The 17144-nt window shown below is 37.7% G+C and overlaps 1 protein-coding gene across 1 annotated transcript in view; it reads left to right on the top strand.

Annotated features, from left to right (window-relative positions):
• Window positions 1-6227, top strand: part of LOC126263558 (kinectin-like) — a 30952-nt gene extending 24725 nt beyond the window's left edge. Inside the window, exon 2 of the mRNA XM_049960651.1 lies at window positions 4864-6227. Within this exon, the coding sequence (XP_049816608.1) occupies window positions 4864-6227 (1364 nt within the window). The remainder of the gene's footprint in view (window positions 1-4863) is intronic.
• The last annotated feature ends 10917 nt before the right edge of the window (window positions 6228-17144 follow it).

The raw sequence follows: 17144 nt of genomic DNA, 5'->3' as shown, positions 1-17144 counted from the left end.
TCCCCTGCCAGCCCACGGCTACTTCCAGAACCGTTGCAGACCTTGCTGACCTTGGCCGCAGATCCCGTTGCCTCCCCGGGGACCTACCCCCTCCCCCTCCCGGCCACTTTCACTGCACAGAACTGGGAGGACACTCCCTCACCCCCCCCCTCCTTCACACGCCTTCCGCATTCCTCATGTCAGACCCTCTTGTAACCGCTAACCACGACCCGCATACATCGGTCGGCATCCTCCTTGGGCAATCAACCCCCGAACGCAAAAAGCTGCATATTGCACATGCAAATGTCCAGTCTCTGCCAGCTCACTTCGACGAGTTCAAATATATATTTCAAACTGCTGATATTCACGTAATATTCTTGACAGAGACTTGGCTCAAACCAAGTATTCCTACAACTTCCGTAAACCTAGATGGCTATATCTTTCTCAGGCACGACAGATGCAACAGACGAGGGGGCGGAGTGGGGGCGTACATACGCTCTGATTTGTCACCTACAGTACTACACACATCCGACAACAATGTAGATAAACAAGTGGAATATATGTTCATAGAGATCAAATCACTTAACAGAAAGTGCTTAATATGTGTCCTTTACAATCCTCCTAAAGTAGGTGGGTTCGCCTGCTTCGAAACTGCCCTCTCTAATCTCGAATCGTCATATGAACATGTAATTATGGCAGGTGACACTAACATTAATTTTCTGTGCAATAGTCCTTCCACTGGGAAATTTAAGAGGATGCTTTCTTCCTCAAATATGACGCTACTTCAGCTGGCACCTACTCATCACACGACTATCAGTCACACTTTCATAGATATAATCGCAACGAAATCTCCGAACAGAATAATCCGCACCTCTCAATATCTGCGCCTGGCATATCTGCCCATTACATCATTTCCATGACGTATTCACTAGAATGCCCTAGAAAGAAACAAAAACTGTCTACATACCGAAACCTCAAACGCATAAATTTGCCTGAACTCGAAACTGAGGCACAAGAAATAGTTTGGGGGATGACCTCTACTCCCCTCATGGACATAAACGACAAACTCCAGGATTTCACTAACAAAATTTCTCAACTATATGACAAATATGCTCCAATAAAGACCAGAAAAGTAAAAAGGCAACCTGCACCTTGGCTGACTGATGAAGTAAAACAGCTCATGAATCTCAGAGATGCTGCACATCGAGCATACAAGATACACCCTACACCTGAAAATCATGCTGTATACAAACAGAAACGAAACAAAGTCAGTCAAGTGGTGAGAAACGCTAAACTCAGACATGCCCGCACATTAGCTTACAATAGATGTACACCAGCTATCCTGTGGAAAATCTCCGTAGTCTCGGTTTAGGCAAAATAAAAGTTGCAGAAAATCCCATGGTCCCAGCTGAAGAACTAAACCGATTCTTCACTTTACCTACAACCAAAATTGAACCACAAAAAAAAAAAAAAAAAAAAAACAGAGAATCATTGATTACTTCATGGGGATGAACGACTGTAGCAAAGAAAAATTCTATCTACAGCACGTCACTTGCAGTACTGTCAAGAAAGCCATAATGTGGATTAGATCAGCATCTACTGGACATGATGGTATCACTATCGAGATGGAAAAACTTATTATTGACCAACTACTGCCCTCTATAACAGACATTTTCAACGATTCATTAATCACAAGTGTTTTCCCTGAGGCCTGGAAACTGGGACAAATTAAGCCACTGCCTAAAAAGGACATCGCCACAGCTCCCTCTGACCACCACCCCATCTGCCTTCTTCCTGCACTATCAAAGGTCTTAGAATATATAGTTCATGACCAGTTCACCAACTACCTAACTACTAACAACCTACTAGACGAATACCAATCAGGTTTCTGTAAACATCGAAGCACAACATCTGCACTGATAAAGGTGACAGATGACCTGAAACTTGTTGCCATGGACAGACAAGAAGCGACTATCATTTGCTTCTCAGATTTCAGCAAAGCATTTGATACTGTCGACTTCGACGTCTTACTAGCCAAACTTAGCGGTCTAAATTTCTCACCAAGTGCAGTGCAATGGTTTCGCTCATACATGACGTCTCGTCAGCAACGCATCCTGTCTGGGAATATAAAATCACAATGGCGGCAGGTAGTGTCAGGCGTTCCCCAAGGCTCAGTATTAGGTCCTATACTCTTCTCTCTGTATGTCAATGATGTGTCATCGGTTCTGACCAATTGCAAATATCATATGTATGCTGATGACCTTCAGTTGCATCTAAGTGCGAAACCAAGCAATCTCAAGAAAGCTATTGAAAATTTCAATACTGACCTCGATGCACTGTCAAAACAGGCATAGGACATAGGTCTAAAACTAAACCCATCTAAAACCCAAGCGGTACTTGTTGGTCACTAAGCTCATTAGCCCAAAACATCGGGAATCCGTACCACCTATTATCCTAAATGGAACAAATATTAACTTCTCTCCCTCAGCAAAGAGTTTGGGAGTAATAATAGATGAAAATCTAAATTGGACAGAGCGCGTAACTGCAGTGTGCAAAAAAGCATCAGCATCCCTTCATGTCCTACAAAAATATAAAAAACTCTTCCCTTTTGTAAGGGGTCCGTAGGCCCTTACTGTAAGTTTGCACTCGGCACAGGTCGATAGGACAAACAATCGATAGTGTCGGGTTGTGTGAGCGAGTATAGAGTTGAGTCAGTTCCGGGTTGCGGGCCGAGCCGTGCGGAGGCCGGTTGCTGTGATACAAGGTTTACAGACAAAGGGAGTGGCCATCGCCGCGGTTTAACCCCTTTGTGTTAGAATAATACGGGAAAGTGAAGAAGTTTGATTACGAGAGTGATCAGTGATATTTTTGTGACGATATTTATTTGGTTTCGCGTCTACCACGCCAGCATCATTTGGATTGCAGTGTTGGATTGCAGTGTTGGATTGCAGTGATGGTATTTAGCGTGTGACGATTATGAATAACGAAGAAGCCTGTGCTGAGATTAGCCATAATTAAACATGTATGACGAAGGCAGTGGCTGTCTCCTTTTTCTTGTGTTTTAGAGACGAGTATAGGTTCTTGATTAATGAAGCTGTGTTGGCGTTCTTCTTGTCACCAGACATTTCATTATTACAGCATTTGAGAAGGACAAAATGGAATGTAACAACTCCGTAGCAGTCAAATCCGATTGCCAGCCCCATTAGGTACACGGTCACATTAACTAATATTTATTTGGGCTGCTATTCAGATCCCGATCGAGCGGGAAATATTTAAATCGGAGTGTTACACCCTTGGCTTACCGTGAAAGGACTAGTGCAATTTTCGGACGAATCGTAAAGAACAATAGGTAATTTTATCTTGCTTAATGCGAGAAAATATTTTTTCCAATTTTGGATCGAGATAGAGCATTAACTTTAAAATCGCGACGAGAAACAGTGCATTTTTGAACAATACGAAGTAATAGCATCTTACGATTGTGACTAAACTTTTTCCTTGCCATATTAGGTAAGAATAATAATGTCAATAAACTGTGTTATAATGTGCAAATGCGTAAATCCGCGCGAAAAACTGTGAAAAGTGAACGCCAAAGAAAGACACGTGTGAACATTACAACAGCAAAACGAACTAAGGATTCGTCACGAAAGCTTTACAGAAGTGTTTAATAGTAATATTGTGACTGGAACTGCTTTTTAAATAGTGAAAATCGGACAGCTTCATGTGGACCTATAAACTGTTATGCGGACGACAATTTGTGTGGCGACGCAATTGTTGAGTGACGTCACGCAGACCCGTGTAGCAGTTGCGCCAAAGAGCTTCGATCTGCGAGGTGATTTCACACGTCATCCCAACTACCTGTGCAAGGAGTAGTTCAAGCACAGACGCACTACACCAAACGCCGACCCGGCATCTAGCGGCCGAACTACAGCTACGCCCGCCTGCAGCGCCATGGAGCGGCCGGCTGAGAACTACGACGTCCCACCACAGCGAGCAGCGCGACTTCGAGACACCGAGCGCTGACCCAGCATCTAGCGGTCGAACTACAAACTACGCTCGCCTGCAGCGCCACGGAGTGGCCTACGGAGAACTACGACGACTCGCCGCAGATCTTCAGCGCGACTTCACGCAGCTCCAGCGGCAGTACAGCGCCACGCCCACTTCAAACGTCAAAACATCGCGACTCGTGGTAACGTCAGTTGGTGAGTGAAGACGACTGGTTAGCATAACATTAAATTGTAGTGCGCAGTCTTCGCGGTAAATAAATAATTATAAACGGAAGTTCACATTAGGAAAAGTGCCCAATTACAGTAATTTCCGAAAAGTTTGCGAAACATACTCTGAAATATAGCATACTTATTTATGCATACTGCGCAGTCTAAATGGTAGTTATACAGATATGCTTATTGTTTTTGGGGATTTTACATTTATAGATTTTATGAGTGGTGTGATTTATCTTATTTAGAACATTTTACATAAACTGTGTATGTGGAAATCGTTACTTGAAATTATTAGGTTTTGAGGGTTGTTATGTTCGGTATTCATACATGTTGTATCAATTTGGGATTGACTGAAGATACTGCAGGTACTGTTTGATTAGTTTCGTGGTAATTAGGAGTGTTTTGGGTTACTAGAGGTTATTCTATATTACTTGCCTGTGCATTAAAAATAAACCAAACATGTCTACTGAAGATAAGCAGGTTTGTGAGGCAGTAGTTGAAAGGAAAGGGATAGGACAGGAAGACAGAGATGATTCGGGAATCAGTGATTATGGAGTGTCATTGGATAGCCCATTAGCACATTCAACTAGTTATCCCGAGACACCGGGACAAACGACGAGAAATAAGCCAGTTTCAGAGGGTGCCGATATGTGGTCGGTGTTGGCAGACTTGCTAAAGGAGGTTAAGGCAACTAGAGAAAGGGGAGAGATACTCCAAGAAGCATTAGAGAAGAGTTCACAAGAAACAAGAGAATCACTAAAAGGTTTACAAGAAAATAACGCATCATTAGAGAAAGGTTTACAAGAAGCTAGAGAAAGGGAAGAAGTATTCCGCAAATCATTAAAGGAAGATTTACAAGAAACTATAGCACAAGAGATCAAAACATCGCAGATGAAGATGGAATGTAATCTTAAGAAGGAAATGCAGGAGTTACAAGAACGACTGAAGATGGACATCGACGAGAGAGAGAGGAAGCTACAGAAGAGCGTAGACCAAGTCCAAGGAGACATGGAGAAGATGGAAGGAAAGTTGACAAAAAAGATAGAAGACGATGTTGAAGAAACTAAAGCCGAATTGGGAGAAAGGATCGCCGAGGTGACGCAGATGCAGAAACAATGCAATGATGCAGTTAAGGGGATAGGAGATAGGCAAAACCAACTGGCTGTCAATCTGAGAAATGCTATAGCCGTGCAACGAGAAGAGGATAACAAGAGGGTTGCAATGGAGGTCAGACAATTACAACAGGGAGTGCAGCAATTAGAGAGCAAGACAGAAGATATTGATAAACGAATTAGCAATGCCACTTTAACCGTTGGGGAAGGTAAGGTTGTTACCTTGATGAGCAGTGATAATCGGTACGTCCAAAATAATACAGGGCAGAAATTTAGACCGAAAGGAGGGTTGCACCCAATGATATTTATGAAATGGTTAAAAGGAGTTTTCCCAGCACATCTTAAAGACTCAGACAAGATTCAATTTGCAATAGATAGAATGGAAGGTGAGGCCTTCACTTGGGGAGTCAGGAAGAAGGAAGGGACTACTAGTTATGATCAGTTTGAAGAGGAATTCTTGAAGAAATACTGCTCCAAAAGTCATCAGTGCGCAGCAATTGAGGACCTACTCCACCGCAAGTCACTTAGTACATGGAGAGGAACATTGAGAGAGTTTGCCGAACATTTGTGGGAATTGAACGAGACCTTGGAACAACCCCTGAGTGATGACGTAATGATATCAGCGATAAAAAGAAGAATGAGCCGGAGAATGCAAGAAACTGTATCCGGGAGCCTAATTAAAGATAGGGAGGCCTTGATGGAAATACTGGAACAGTTGGAATCTGTTCGATCACAGGAACACAGTCAAGCTAATGATCAAAGCCGAGAGGGAAGTCATGACCCAAAGAATCATTTTAATCATTCGTCTGATTATAGAGGAAGAGGTGGAGGGACCGGAAAACTGAAGGACACTCCAGGTGAGGTCCAGTCAAGAGTGAGGGCTACAAGGACCCGAATAAACCTGCTAAGATATATTTAGAACATTTAGTTGTTAAACGGACATTTGAAAAAGGGAAATGTTTATTTACATTGTGTTTTCTGATGTATTATAATTAGAATTGCATATTTCATATCGACGATTACCTGAGAATGGGTATAAAACCTGAAACAACTAATTTGTAGTATAATAATTCATATGTCATGTGTTCAAGTAATAATTTTTGATTGTATGTTGTGTGTTTCATTCAATATGGACTATAGAGGACTATTGCTGCTTGATAAAAAATTGTAATTTGGACAATACCATGTTTATGAGATGTAATAACTTTTTGTAGAAATTATTGTGGAGGCAGCCCACTACCGGAGTCGAGGGATTATTTGGTGAATTGTAATTTCATTAATTATTTACACTATGTGTTTTGTTCAGATGTAGCAATGTCTAATTCCCTTGCCGATTCTTTTACGCCAGTGGCTCCAAAGAACTTTTCGAGGGCGGGGATGTAAGGGGTCCGTAGGCCCTTACTGTAAGTTTGCACTCGGCACAGGTCGATAGGACAAACAATCGATAGTGTCGGGTTGCGTGAGCGAGTATAGAGTTGAGACAGTTCCGGGTTGCGGGCGAGCCGTGCGGAGGCCGGTTGCTGTGATACAAGGTTTACCGACAAAGGGAGTGGCCATCGCCGCGGTTTAACCCCTTTGTGTTAGAATAATACGGGAAAGTGAAGAAGTTTAATTACGAGAGTGATCAGTGATATTTTTGTGACGATATTTATTTGGTTTCGCGTCTACCGCGCCGGCATCATTTGGATTGCAGTGTTGGATTGCAGTGTTGGATTGCAGTGATGGTATTTAGCGTGTGACGATTATGAATAACGAAGAAGCCTGTGCTGAGATTAGCCGTAATTAAACATGTATGACGAAGGCAGTGGCTGTCTCCTTTTTCTTGTGTTTTAGAGACGAATATAGGTTCTTGATTAATGAAGCTGTGTTGGCGTTCTTCTTGTCACCAGACATTTCATTATTACAGCATTTGAGAAGGACAAAATGGGATGTAACAACTCCGTAGCAGTCAAATCCGATTGCCAGCCCCATTAGGTACACAGTCACATTAATTAATATTTATTTGTGCTGCTATCAGATCCCGATCGAGCGGGATGCATAAATCGGAGTGTTACACTTTCGATCTGAAAAAGAAAATTGGACAAACGCTTATACTCCCAATCATTGACTACAGCGATATTATCCTACAAGGCCTCTGTCAGGAAAATACCCGACATCTAAAACTGGTCATGAATGCCTGCGTCTGATATATCTGTGACATTCGACTTTTTGATCACATTTCACCAGCATATGCAAAATTGTCCTGGCTGCGTGCAGACAAACGCAGAGATTTCCATACACTCTGTCTCATCTACTGCCTTACAAATGTACACTGCCCCTCATATCTCTCCTCGTCCCTAACGCTCATGTCGGAACAACATGTCAGAAACACACATTCCCATTATAATAAAATCCTCTCCGTTCCACTGCATCGCTCAGTCACCTTCTCCAAGTCCTTTACAGTAGCGGGAACCCGACTATGGAATAACCTCCCTCGTTATGTTAGAGAACTTAAAAACATGTCCGGCTTCAAAAAACAGTTAATGACGTATCTACTTAAGCAACAGTAATGCCTTTCTCTGTACATGAATGCACTTCACCTCATTACTTCCCTCTTTCCCCCTCCTTAAATCTCCCTTCCCCAAAATTCGCTATACTAGTAAACATCTACTTTACACACAACGATATTAATGTATATCTGCACAAACCTTCATTACTATTGCCAATCTCTCTGATGTTTATCATTATTATTTGATTTTTTTTACTGTTATTATTACTGATTTTATCATAATCTGTATGTATAGCACCTGTTGTAAAAACACTGCCAGCATTTACTTTATTAGGTCTTAGTCATGTTTATCATTATTATTTGATTTTTTACTGTTATTATTATTGCTTTTATCATAATCTGTATGTATAGCACCTGTTGTAAAAATACTGCCACATTTACTTTATTAGGTCTTAGTCACTACTCTTTATTCATATTGTCACTAGAGTAAGCTAATTTTCTCGTTTAAACTATGGCCATGATGTAACTCTGATGTGTGAAATGCTGCATGTGTGGAACACTGGTCCGATGTAAGAGAGGGCCTGATGGTCCTAATCTGATCAGGTTAAAGAAAATAAAAAATTAAAATTGTCATTGTAGACTACTTTTCTACCATTCCCTCTGGATCCCCTGTACTGCTCTCAATGCACCACGTTTCATAACAATCATCTTCACTGACTGTGCCACTGTAGCCTGATACAACTTTAAAATCCAGTATGATCTTAAGACCAAATTTCTACCTTGACTTTAGATAAAATAAATAGAATACATTCAGGTGTGATACATTCATCACCTCAAATGGACCTATTTATACATAAAAGTTTTAATATCCCATTATTTATTTCTCTGGATTTTTCATATGCCTTGACTAACACTGAATTTTCCATTTAAATATCAACCTTCTTTATTTTCTCATTATATCTTCTCTCTCTCTCCTCCAGTTTCGTTTCCACCAATTCCTTGATTCTATTCTTATTTTCGTTCCAATTTAATTCATTTCGAAGGGGAAAAGGAGGTTTCTCTTCTACAAAACTCAAAGATCTCTCTCCCTTCATAATCTCATTACATGTTCAATACTCTCTACAATATCTCCACATGAGATATAATTGTTGCTACAGTATGTGTCTCACAACTATCCAAATTCCTGCATATAACACACTGGTGGATGCTCCATTTTTGATATGTTAACTGTGACCTGTTATCAGAAAGCATGGCTTTTGGTTTATTAAATTTAATAAAATATTCCTTTTTATTCATAACTTAGTCAAAATCGCTTTGCCAGTTGCTTTACACAAAAGATAGAGCTTTATAACTGTAAAGAATACTTCCAACATTACAAAAATATTGGCAAAACCTCCTTTTGTCTTCAGCAAACGGACATAAGAAACCACTGCTAACAGTTCCATCAAATCGTTGTATGGGAAGTCTGAACTGTGGCTGGTAGCCTTCGCTCTCTGACACTTGTCACACATTTTAATATGGTTATTTACCCTTCTCACAACGTTGTCAACAAATACACGCTCTCTCAGTTTTTGTATACACTTCATAGAACCTACATGTCCGAAACTGAAATGGACATAGTCAATACATTCTCATGAATTTACAAATTTCTTGCTATTTTATTCTCTTCCTGAACTCCTTCTATATGAAACAATTTTACATGTACCTCATCTACATCTTGTCTTATCTCATTTTTCTCACCCAGTGATAGTTTGGATAATGCATCAGCTACTCTGTTCTGTGTACCATTGGCATACTTGATTTGAAATTCAAATTGTTGCATGAACATGGCCCATCTTGTCAATTGTGTATGCATCAGTCTAAACTTCTTGAAAAAAAATAAGGGCTCAATGATCAGTATAAATGATAGTTTTGTTTCTTCACAGATAATCTCAGAACTTTTTATTTTTAATTATCGACTAGTTTAATAATTCACTACCACCCCGTCGAAAATTACTTTCACTTCTAATCTTTCACTACTGAAATTGATAAAATTCTCTCCACAATTTATTTCTGCTCTGAATTCCATTAAGCAATCCATCCCTAAAATAATAGCCATACTCAGACCAGTTACGACAAAAAATTGTGGAACAGACTAATGCTCCCAAGACCGAATTCCAAAATAATTTGATGCTTAACAGCTTTGGCCAACAGCCTTGCCGCAGTGCTCACACCAGTTCCCGTTAGATTACCACAGTCAAGTGCTGTCGGGCTGGGCTAGCACTAGGATGGGTGACCATCCGGTCTGCCGAGCACTGTTGGCAAGCGGGGTGCACTCAGCCCTTGTGAGGCAAACTGAGGAGCGACTTCATTGAGAAGTAGCAGCTCTGGTCTCGGAAACCGACATACGGCTGGGAGAGCATTGTGCTGACCACATACCCTCCATATCTACATCCAGTGACGCCTGTGGGCTGAGGATGACACGGCGGCCGGTTGGTGCCTTTGGGCCTTCATGGCCTCTTCGGGAGGAGAGTTTTTAACAGCTTTACTCAGTTTATCTTCAGCCCTAATACTCTCACATCAATTACCTCATTATCATCTGTTATACAATTATAAAATTCCTCAGCAACTGTACCACTTCCCAAAAGAGCTTTTCCTTTCCTACCATAAGACCTTATTCTCACAAATGGTTGTACAGATTTAATGTCATCGACATGCTCTTCCTCATGTAATAAATCTCTCTCACTATTGCATGTTCCTCACTATCAACACTTTCAGTTTGTATCATTTTATCTTCATTTCTGTTATCTCTCCACTCCTCTTCATATTCTTTAATACCATCATACATCTGGAAAACACTGACTTTACATTAATTATTCAATTAACTTCAGGCACTATCTCCTCAATCACCAAATTCTGACTTCCACATCTCATATGACAATGACTAATATTACGTGTATTGTATATTAGTAAACTTCTTGCCTGACCATGGCGACTTGTAATATTGGAAGGCCTGAACATCTGAGCTACCCCAGTGTTGGCCATCACTATTGTGAGGTACCATTTCCCATCTGAAATTCTCCTCTTCTGTCATAAGCTCTACTGTTACCTCTAAAAAATATTCCACCTCTTAATCTGTGCCTCTCACATTTATTTGCTTCACTCTCTTTGTCTACTCTCAGTTCTTCTGCAACCACTCAGACTTGCTGTTTTCATGAAATGAACGATTTGTTTTCCATCTGCCTACATCCCTCACATTATTCAAAAAGTCTTTAATATTATTGTTATGCCCTATAAATCTACAATCTTGTTAGGAGGTAAATCCCCCATTAATATCTCTTTAGTTCCCTATCAATCCAATTACTACCCAAATGTTTCATATTATTGATCTACCTCTCCCAAAATTCTCACATATTCTCCCTGTTTCTCCTATCCTAGAAGAGAGCTTTCTTAAAAAATTTTATAATATTACTTTGTTTTTCTTTGGACCAGTACCCTGCCAGAAAAGCTGACTGAAATTCCTGAGAAGTTTCATATTTATCAGGTACATCTGCTCACCAATACAAACATTCTCCTTTTAAGCATGGACTGGCCATCCTTATCTTATCTTTCTCTGTTCATGATTTACATTCCCTTTGTGTTATTAAAACTACTGCCATTTCTCACATGTACTATCGCAACTGAAGCTGCATCACTTCTGCCTTGTACTATTCTCTCGAATGTCTCTACCCTATCCTCAATCACACAAGCAGTTCTTTTTAACTTCTTTCATTTCCACCTTAGTCTTTTGGCTTTTGAAAATGCTGTCGCAATATTCGTTCACTTCAGTATCCCTTTTTCCGCTTTTGGGTTTCATCATTTTTAGCCAAGCATTCTACCTTTTCCTTTACTATGTTCTCAAATTCAGTTTCCTTAAAAGGGTCTGTAACATCGTCTTTGAATTAATCAGAATCTTTATTTTCCTCCAACTTGAGCTTAGACATCTTTTGTATCCCATCTTCCAACTCCCTTTTAAAATCCTTCAAGCTTTGTTTGAATTTTTTATCCAGCTCCTTTTTTGACTGATCGAAGTTTTCCCTAACAGTTTCTATTTGTTCACTAAGTTGTTTCTTCAATTCTTTCTGTCCTTTTTTATTTTCTCTTCCCTTTTTCCTGTGGTCTGATCTCGGATTTCATCTGCTCACTCAGTTTTTTATGTCCTTGCTCCATTTTCGCTAACAGCAATTCAAACATCTTTTGTACTCATCCCTTTCCATCTACTTCTCTTTTGACACCTGGTCCCAATTTCATGGTTGTTCCTTTTTTCTGCATATTCCATAACAAGTCCTGGACCTTTATCTACCAATATGTTCACTTCCCCCTGTCTGTAACTAGCCACCCAATAATCCTCTTTAACTGTAATTTTATACACTCTAGTAGATAGGAAATGTATGTTCTACCCCAATTACCGAAATCAGCTATTTAAAGCCATTTTTATGCTATTTTTAGACCATTTTACATCGAAATCAGCTATTGTTCATATTTTTACAATGATACAACCACAAAATTAGGGAAATGCATAAAGTGTCTCTTTTAGATAGTACTATATATATATATACAACATTTATAATGGTGTTGAATAATAAAAATATATACAATTATAGATGGTGTTGGTTATTCTAAATATATACATATATACAATTACAAATAAATATGTTTACATAATATATACATAATATATACAATATTTACAATAAACTATAATGTCCAAGTGGTAATGTATTTATTCCATCATTCAGAATGTGTCTTTTATCATCATTTGCACTTAGTGCTATTTTATTTAATTTTACTGTATATATTTCATGTTTATAGCTTCTAATTAAATTCATTGATCTATATAATTCACTATTATTGAATAAGCAGTCTTTATAGTCATCCATTGATATTTTATTCATTACTACTGATTTCTTAACACCTTTAGATTTTTTATTTTCTTTTTCACCAACACAATATGCATACATTTTAGCTCTCAAACCAACAAATTCAGTCATTATTTTACCATTACATTCATCTTTCATTTTACCTAATACCTTTTTGTTCATTTGTGGTATATTGTACACATTATTTGTTGCATAATCACTTGTATCAAAATGTTCAATCATATTTTTCATATCTTCATAAAAGTCATCTGTTTTTATATTGTATATATAACTATCAGTATCTTGGTAACATAACTCAATATTTGTACCATATTTAGGTTTCATTACATCATAATGGAAACTATACATTAATTCTTTTGATAAATCTAATATACTCATTCCAACATAAATTGGTTTATTAAATTTAATTTCAGTTTTATTCATATGAATAGCTACCAGATTTTCATTAAATATTGTTCTATGTTTGAAATTTGGTTTAGCTATTAATTTATCACATTTTTTACCATCTGATACTAATTTTATATTAACTCTGTTTCTTATATTTTCCATTGTTTTTCCAAACACACTATTGTTCATCAGTTTAAAGAAATCTTTTTCAAAATCATTTTTAGCTTTTGTTCTCATTTCTGTATTTAAGTCAATGTACTTTTTCAACCAATCACTTTGTTTGAATTTTAATGCACGATGTATTTTTGTTAATTTCAATCCTAATTTTATACATTGTTTTAGGTTTCTATAATGTACAACGTATTTATATTTATTGTTTAATGTTGTTAATAATTTATGTCCATTTTCTGGTGCTAATGGTAAATCTTTATGTTTGTCATGTAATTCAATTGGACATTGTATATCAACTTCTAAAATATATCCATATTCAGATTTATCTGGAATGTTCATTACATCAATGTTTAAATTATTTTCCCATTCAAATCCACCATATGGTAAATATTGTGACATTGCATATCCATATAAATTATTAGCATCTAAATACATTAAATAATTTGATTCTTTATTTTTATTGTAATCTTTCATGTATTTATTATTTGCTTTAACATATCTTTTACAACATTGTGCTATACCACCTCTAATGCCTTTTTCAACCATTAATATCATATCATAATCATGTAATAATTCAAGTGGTTGTTTAGTCATTTTTAACATTGCATCCCATGATAAACCAGGTGCCGTATAATACCATGCTGGATCTAAATCATATGATTTCATACATGTATCTCTAAAGTTTTCAAATACATCAGCTAACAATAACACATCTGTTTTCAAATATAAATCATGGTATTCACCCATATTTTTTATATTAAATTTATTCCATACTAATTGTGCATGCTCATAATCATCATCACTTATATTACATTCATTGATCTTACTATAGAATTCATTTTTAGGTGGTAATTGTGTTTCATTAAATCTATTCCAATTATCCATATAATCATATGGGTAAACACCTTTTCTAATAACTAGATCTACTTTATCTTTTTGAAAGAATAATTCAATATTTTTCATTTTATCTTTTGATAAATTAGATGATAGTTTATCTAATGATGATGCCATGAATCTAAATGTATCAATAAATCTCATTTTTAAGTTATTTGTTTGTTTACCAAAACTTATATATTTTTCTTCATTATTTGGTATCAATTCTATTTCCTTATCATCATAACCAAGTTCTTTAATAAACAAATGTGAATCATAACCAGTTAGATTGTGTAAGAATATAGGCACAAATGTTGGTTGTTGAATTTTAAGATTACATTCATTACATAATGGTGCTATATAATTACCAGTTAAATGATCATGATGATGTACTTTTTTATTATTTGGTGTATATGGTGATTCACATAATGTACATCTTTTAGATAGGTTATGTATTTTTATTTGATCATGTGTTAACTGTTTCATTGGTTCTATTTGTGAATATATGTGTCCTATTTCTTCAACTTCATTTTTAATCATCTCAATAAATTTAGTTTTAGCATTTGGTCCTCTATAAACAACAGGATCTTTATAATGATTATGAATGTATTTCACATAGTAACAAAATCCAGATGGTTCATGTTTTTGATATTTCATTGTGTACGATTCATTTGGATTTGGTTCACATGTGTCCATTTTCAATAATAAGCTTTCAAAATCAGCATATATAACAAATGGAACAGGCATTGTATGTTTATAATTCTTAAATGTTATGTATTCACCTTCATTTGGTACTCCAATTTTAACTGATTCATTTTTAGAACAATCTTCTTTATGTACATTTAGTTTACTTTCTGAATTAAAGTGTTGTAGACACATTTTACATAGATGAATATTTTCAGTATGTTTTGTACACTGAGATCTAATTAATCGAGATAGATTTTTAATCCAACAATAATGTGAATTATTATTATTTTTCATGTATAATAAATCAATATGTGTTGATTTTTCTTCTTTAGTTATCTTTAATGGATATATTTCATATTTCTCATCATATGCATACACATTAATCGATATATTAAGTTTACATTCATATTTAGGTATATTATCAATTTTAACTGGATATTCAATTTGACCAATTTTAGTTTCTAATTGTTTGACACATTCTATATAGTTACTAGTTTGTAGGGAAGCAGCCTACTCACGCTGTAGTAAATGCATATCAGTCTTTCCATTGTGTGCCAGCCAGTCCTGTAACTAGCTCTGACGTCATAAATGTTGCGCAATACCTTAAAAATCAAGCAAATGACCTAAAACTGTTCTATTATGTCAGAAGTAATGTTAAATTAATGTGTGTTAAATATCAGTTCGATAACTTAAGCCATTTCCGTAATTTGGACGTTTTTCTGCAAAAATAATTGGCGCAACAGAAAAGAGCTAGAGACTTCAAAATTTATATTTAGATTCAGCTTTCATAATGATTTAATAAAAACTGTACTTTGGATTTCACAAATTAAGATTTTAGTGGAGATTCACGATTTTGTGGGTTTCGTCTCAATACTGAAGGAAGCAAGATAGATTAAGTAGGTTAGTAATTAAGGCTAGGATGTTTAGATTTAAATAGGTTGGAGGTCCGCTATGATTATGAAGATGTGTGAAGTTTCTTTTGGATACCTATAAAATTCTAGCAATAGCGGATCTCAAAAGGGACAGTTCAGAGCTCATATTCTGCGTGCAGTGCAATTAAATAAATTCTCTCGCCCAAGTTATTTAACTTAGCCACGTCAAAATTTTATTATCAATACTTATCTACGTGCTGAATGCATATATAAATTAGGAGCTTCATCGGCCTTCAGCAAGAGAAGCTAGAATTTATTATGTAACTTGAAGTGGTGCGTTACTAGCCCAGCGGCTAGTCGAGGCAGCCGACTTGATCGAGCGTTCCCTCCGCCGTCCGCACCGCGGCTTTATATATAAGAGCACTGTGCGAGGAAGCAAGGCCCCAGTTCTCTCCAGACGCTGAATGACACGCCATCTGTGTCGGGAATCGCGTCGCGCCAGTATCAGTGCTACTAACCGCCTCGGGTGCCGTATTATGTTATTCGAGATGCGCGTAACCAGGAAAGCGTTTCAAGTAAAGTCTTAACTTTGGGATGATTTTCATTATCTAGTCTCAGTGTGCGTATTGTCGTATTTTTCACGTGCCGTCGCGGGACAGACATTCTACTACTTATTTAGCGTGGCGTTTGATGAGATATTTCATCAAATTATGGCGAGCATTCATTTCAATATTTAATTCGGACATTTATAGTTGCATCAGCGCAATAGACTCTGAACTGTTCTGTTAGTTAGGTTGTAGGGATACTCATGTGTGTATTTGTGATTTGGAGCATATACCCAAATATTTTGGAATATTGTTTTTGATTAGAAATCCCGGACAATCTCCTAGTTACTCAGAGCTATAAGCTGCAGCTATAATAATATTTCTCAAAGTGGACACTAGGAACTCTATTTACAGGCTTCAGGTTTTGTCAAATCGCTTTCTGGGAGTCAAGAACGTTAAATGGAGAGCCAGTGTTGAGAACGGCGAAAGACAGCATTAACAGCATTTTAAAAGCTAGAAATTGACTCGACAAACAAACATTTGTACTGCAATTATATTTTCCCTTATCAACCGCCGCCCCACATATGGTGCATCGGCCGGGAAATCAACTAAGTGAAAGCGATTTTTAACTATTCGGATTCGCGAGTGAAATGCGACACGCAGCTGAGTAATAGAACAGTGAAAGTGTTACGTGTGCATGTGAGCGACGCAATTGGATTAACATCGCATCTGGATTCACGGAGCTGGCACTGAGTCTAGCGGTGCAGCCGGCATCGCGAGAAGCCAGTTTCGCCTCACCGCAGTCGTCCGCCGTAGCAGCCGGATACGCGCCTGCAGTTACGGGCCACGCAAACACACCACAGCCGTCGGAGTGCCGTCTGCAGTTCAGCGAGTTGCGTCGCATCAGTAATCCTG

The sequence above is a fragment of the Schistocerca nitens genome, chromosome 6 (genome assembly GCF_023898315.1).
Source record: "Schistocerca nitens isolate TAMUIC-IGC-003100 chromosome 6, iqSchNite1.1, whole genome shotgun sequence".
In the NCBI taxonomy this organism is placed as follows: Eukaryota; Metazoa; Arthropoda; class Insecta; order Orthoptera; family Acrididae; genus Schistocerca; species Schistocerca nitens.
This window is presented reverse-complemented; position numbering and strand designations above follow the sequence as displayed.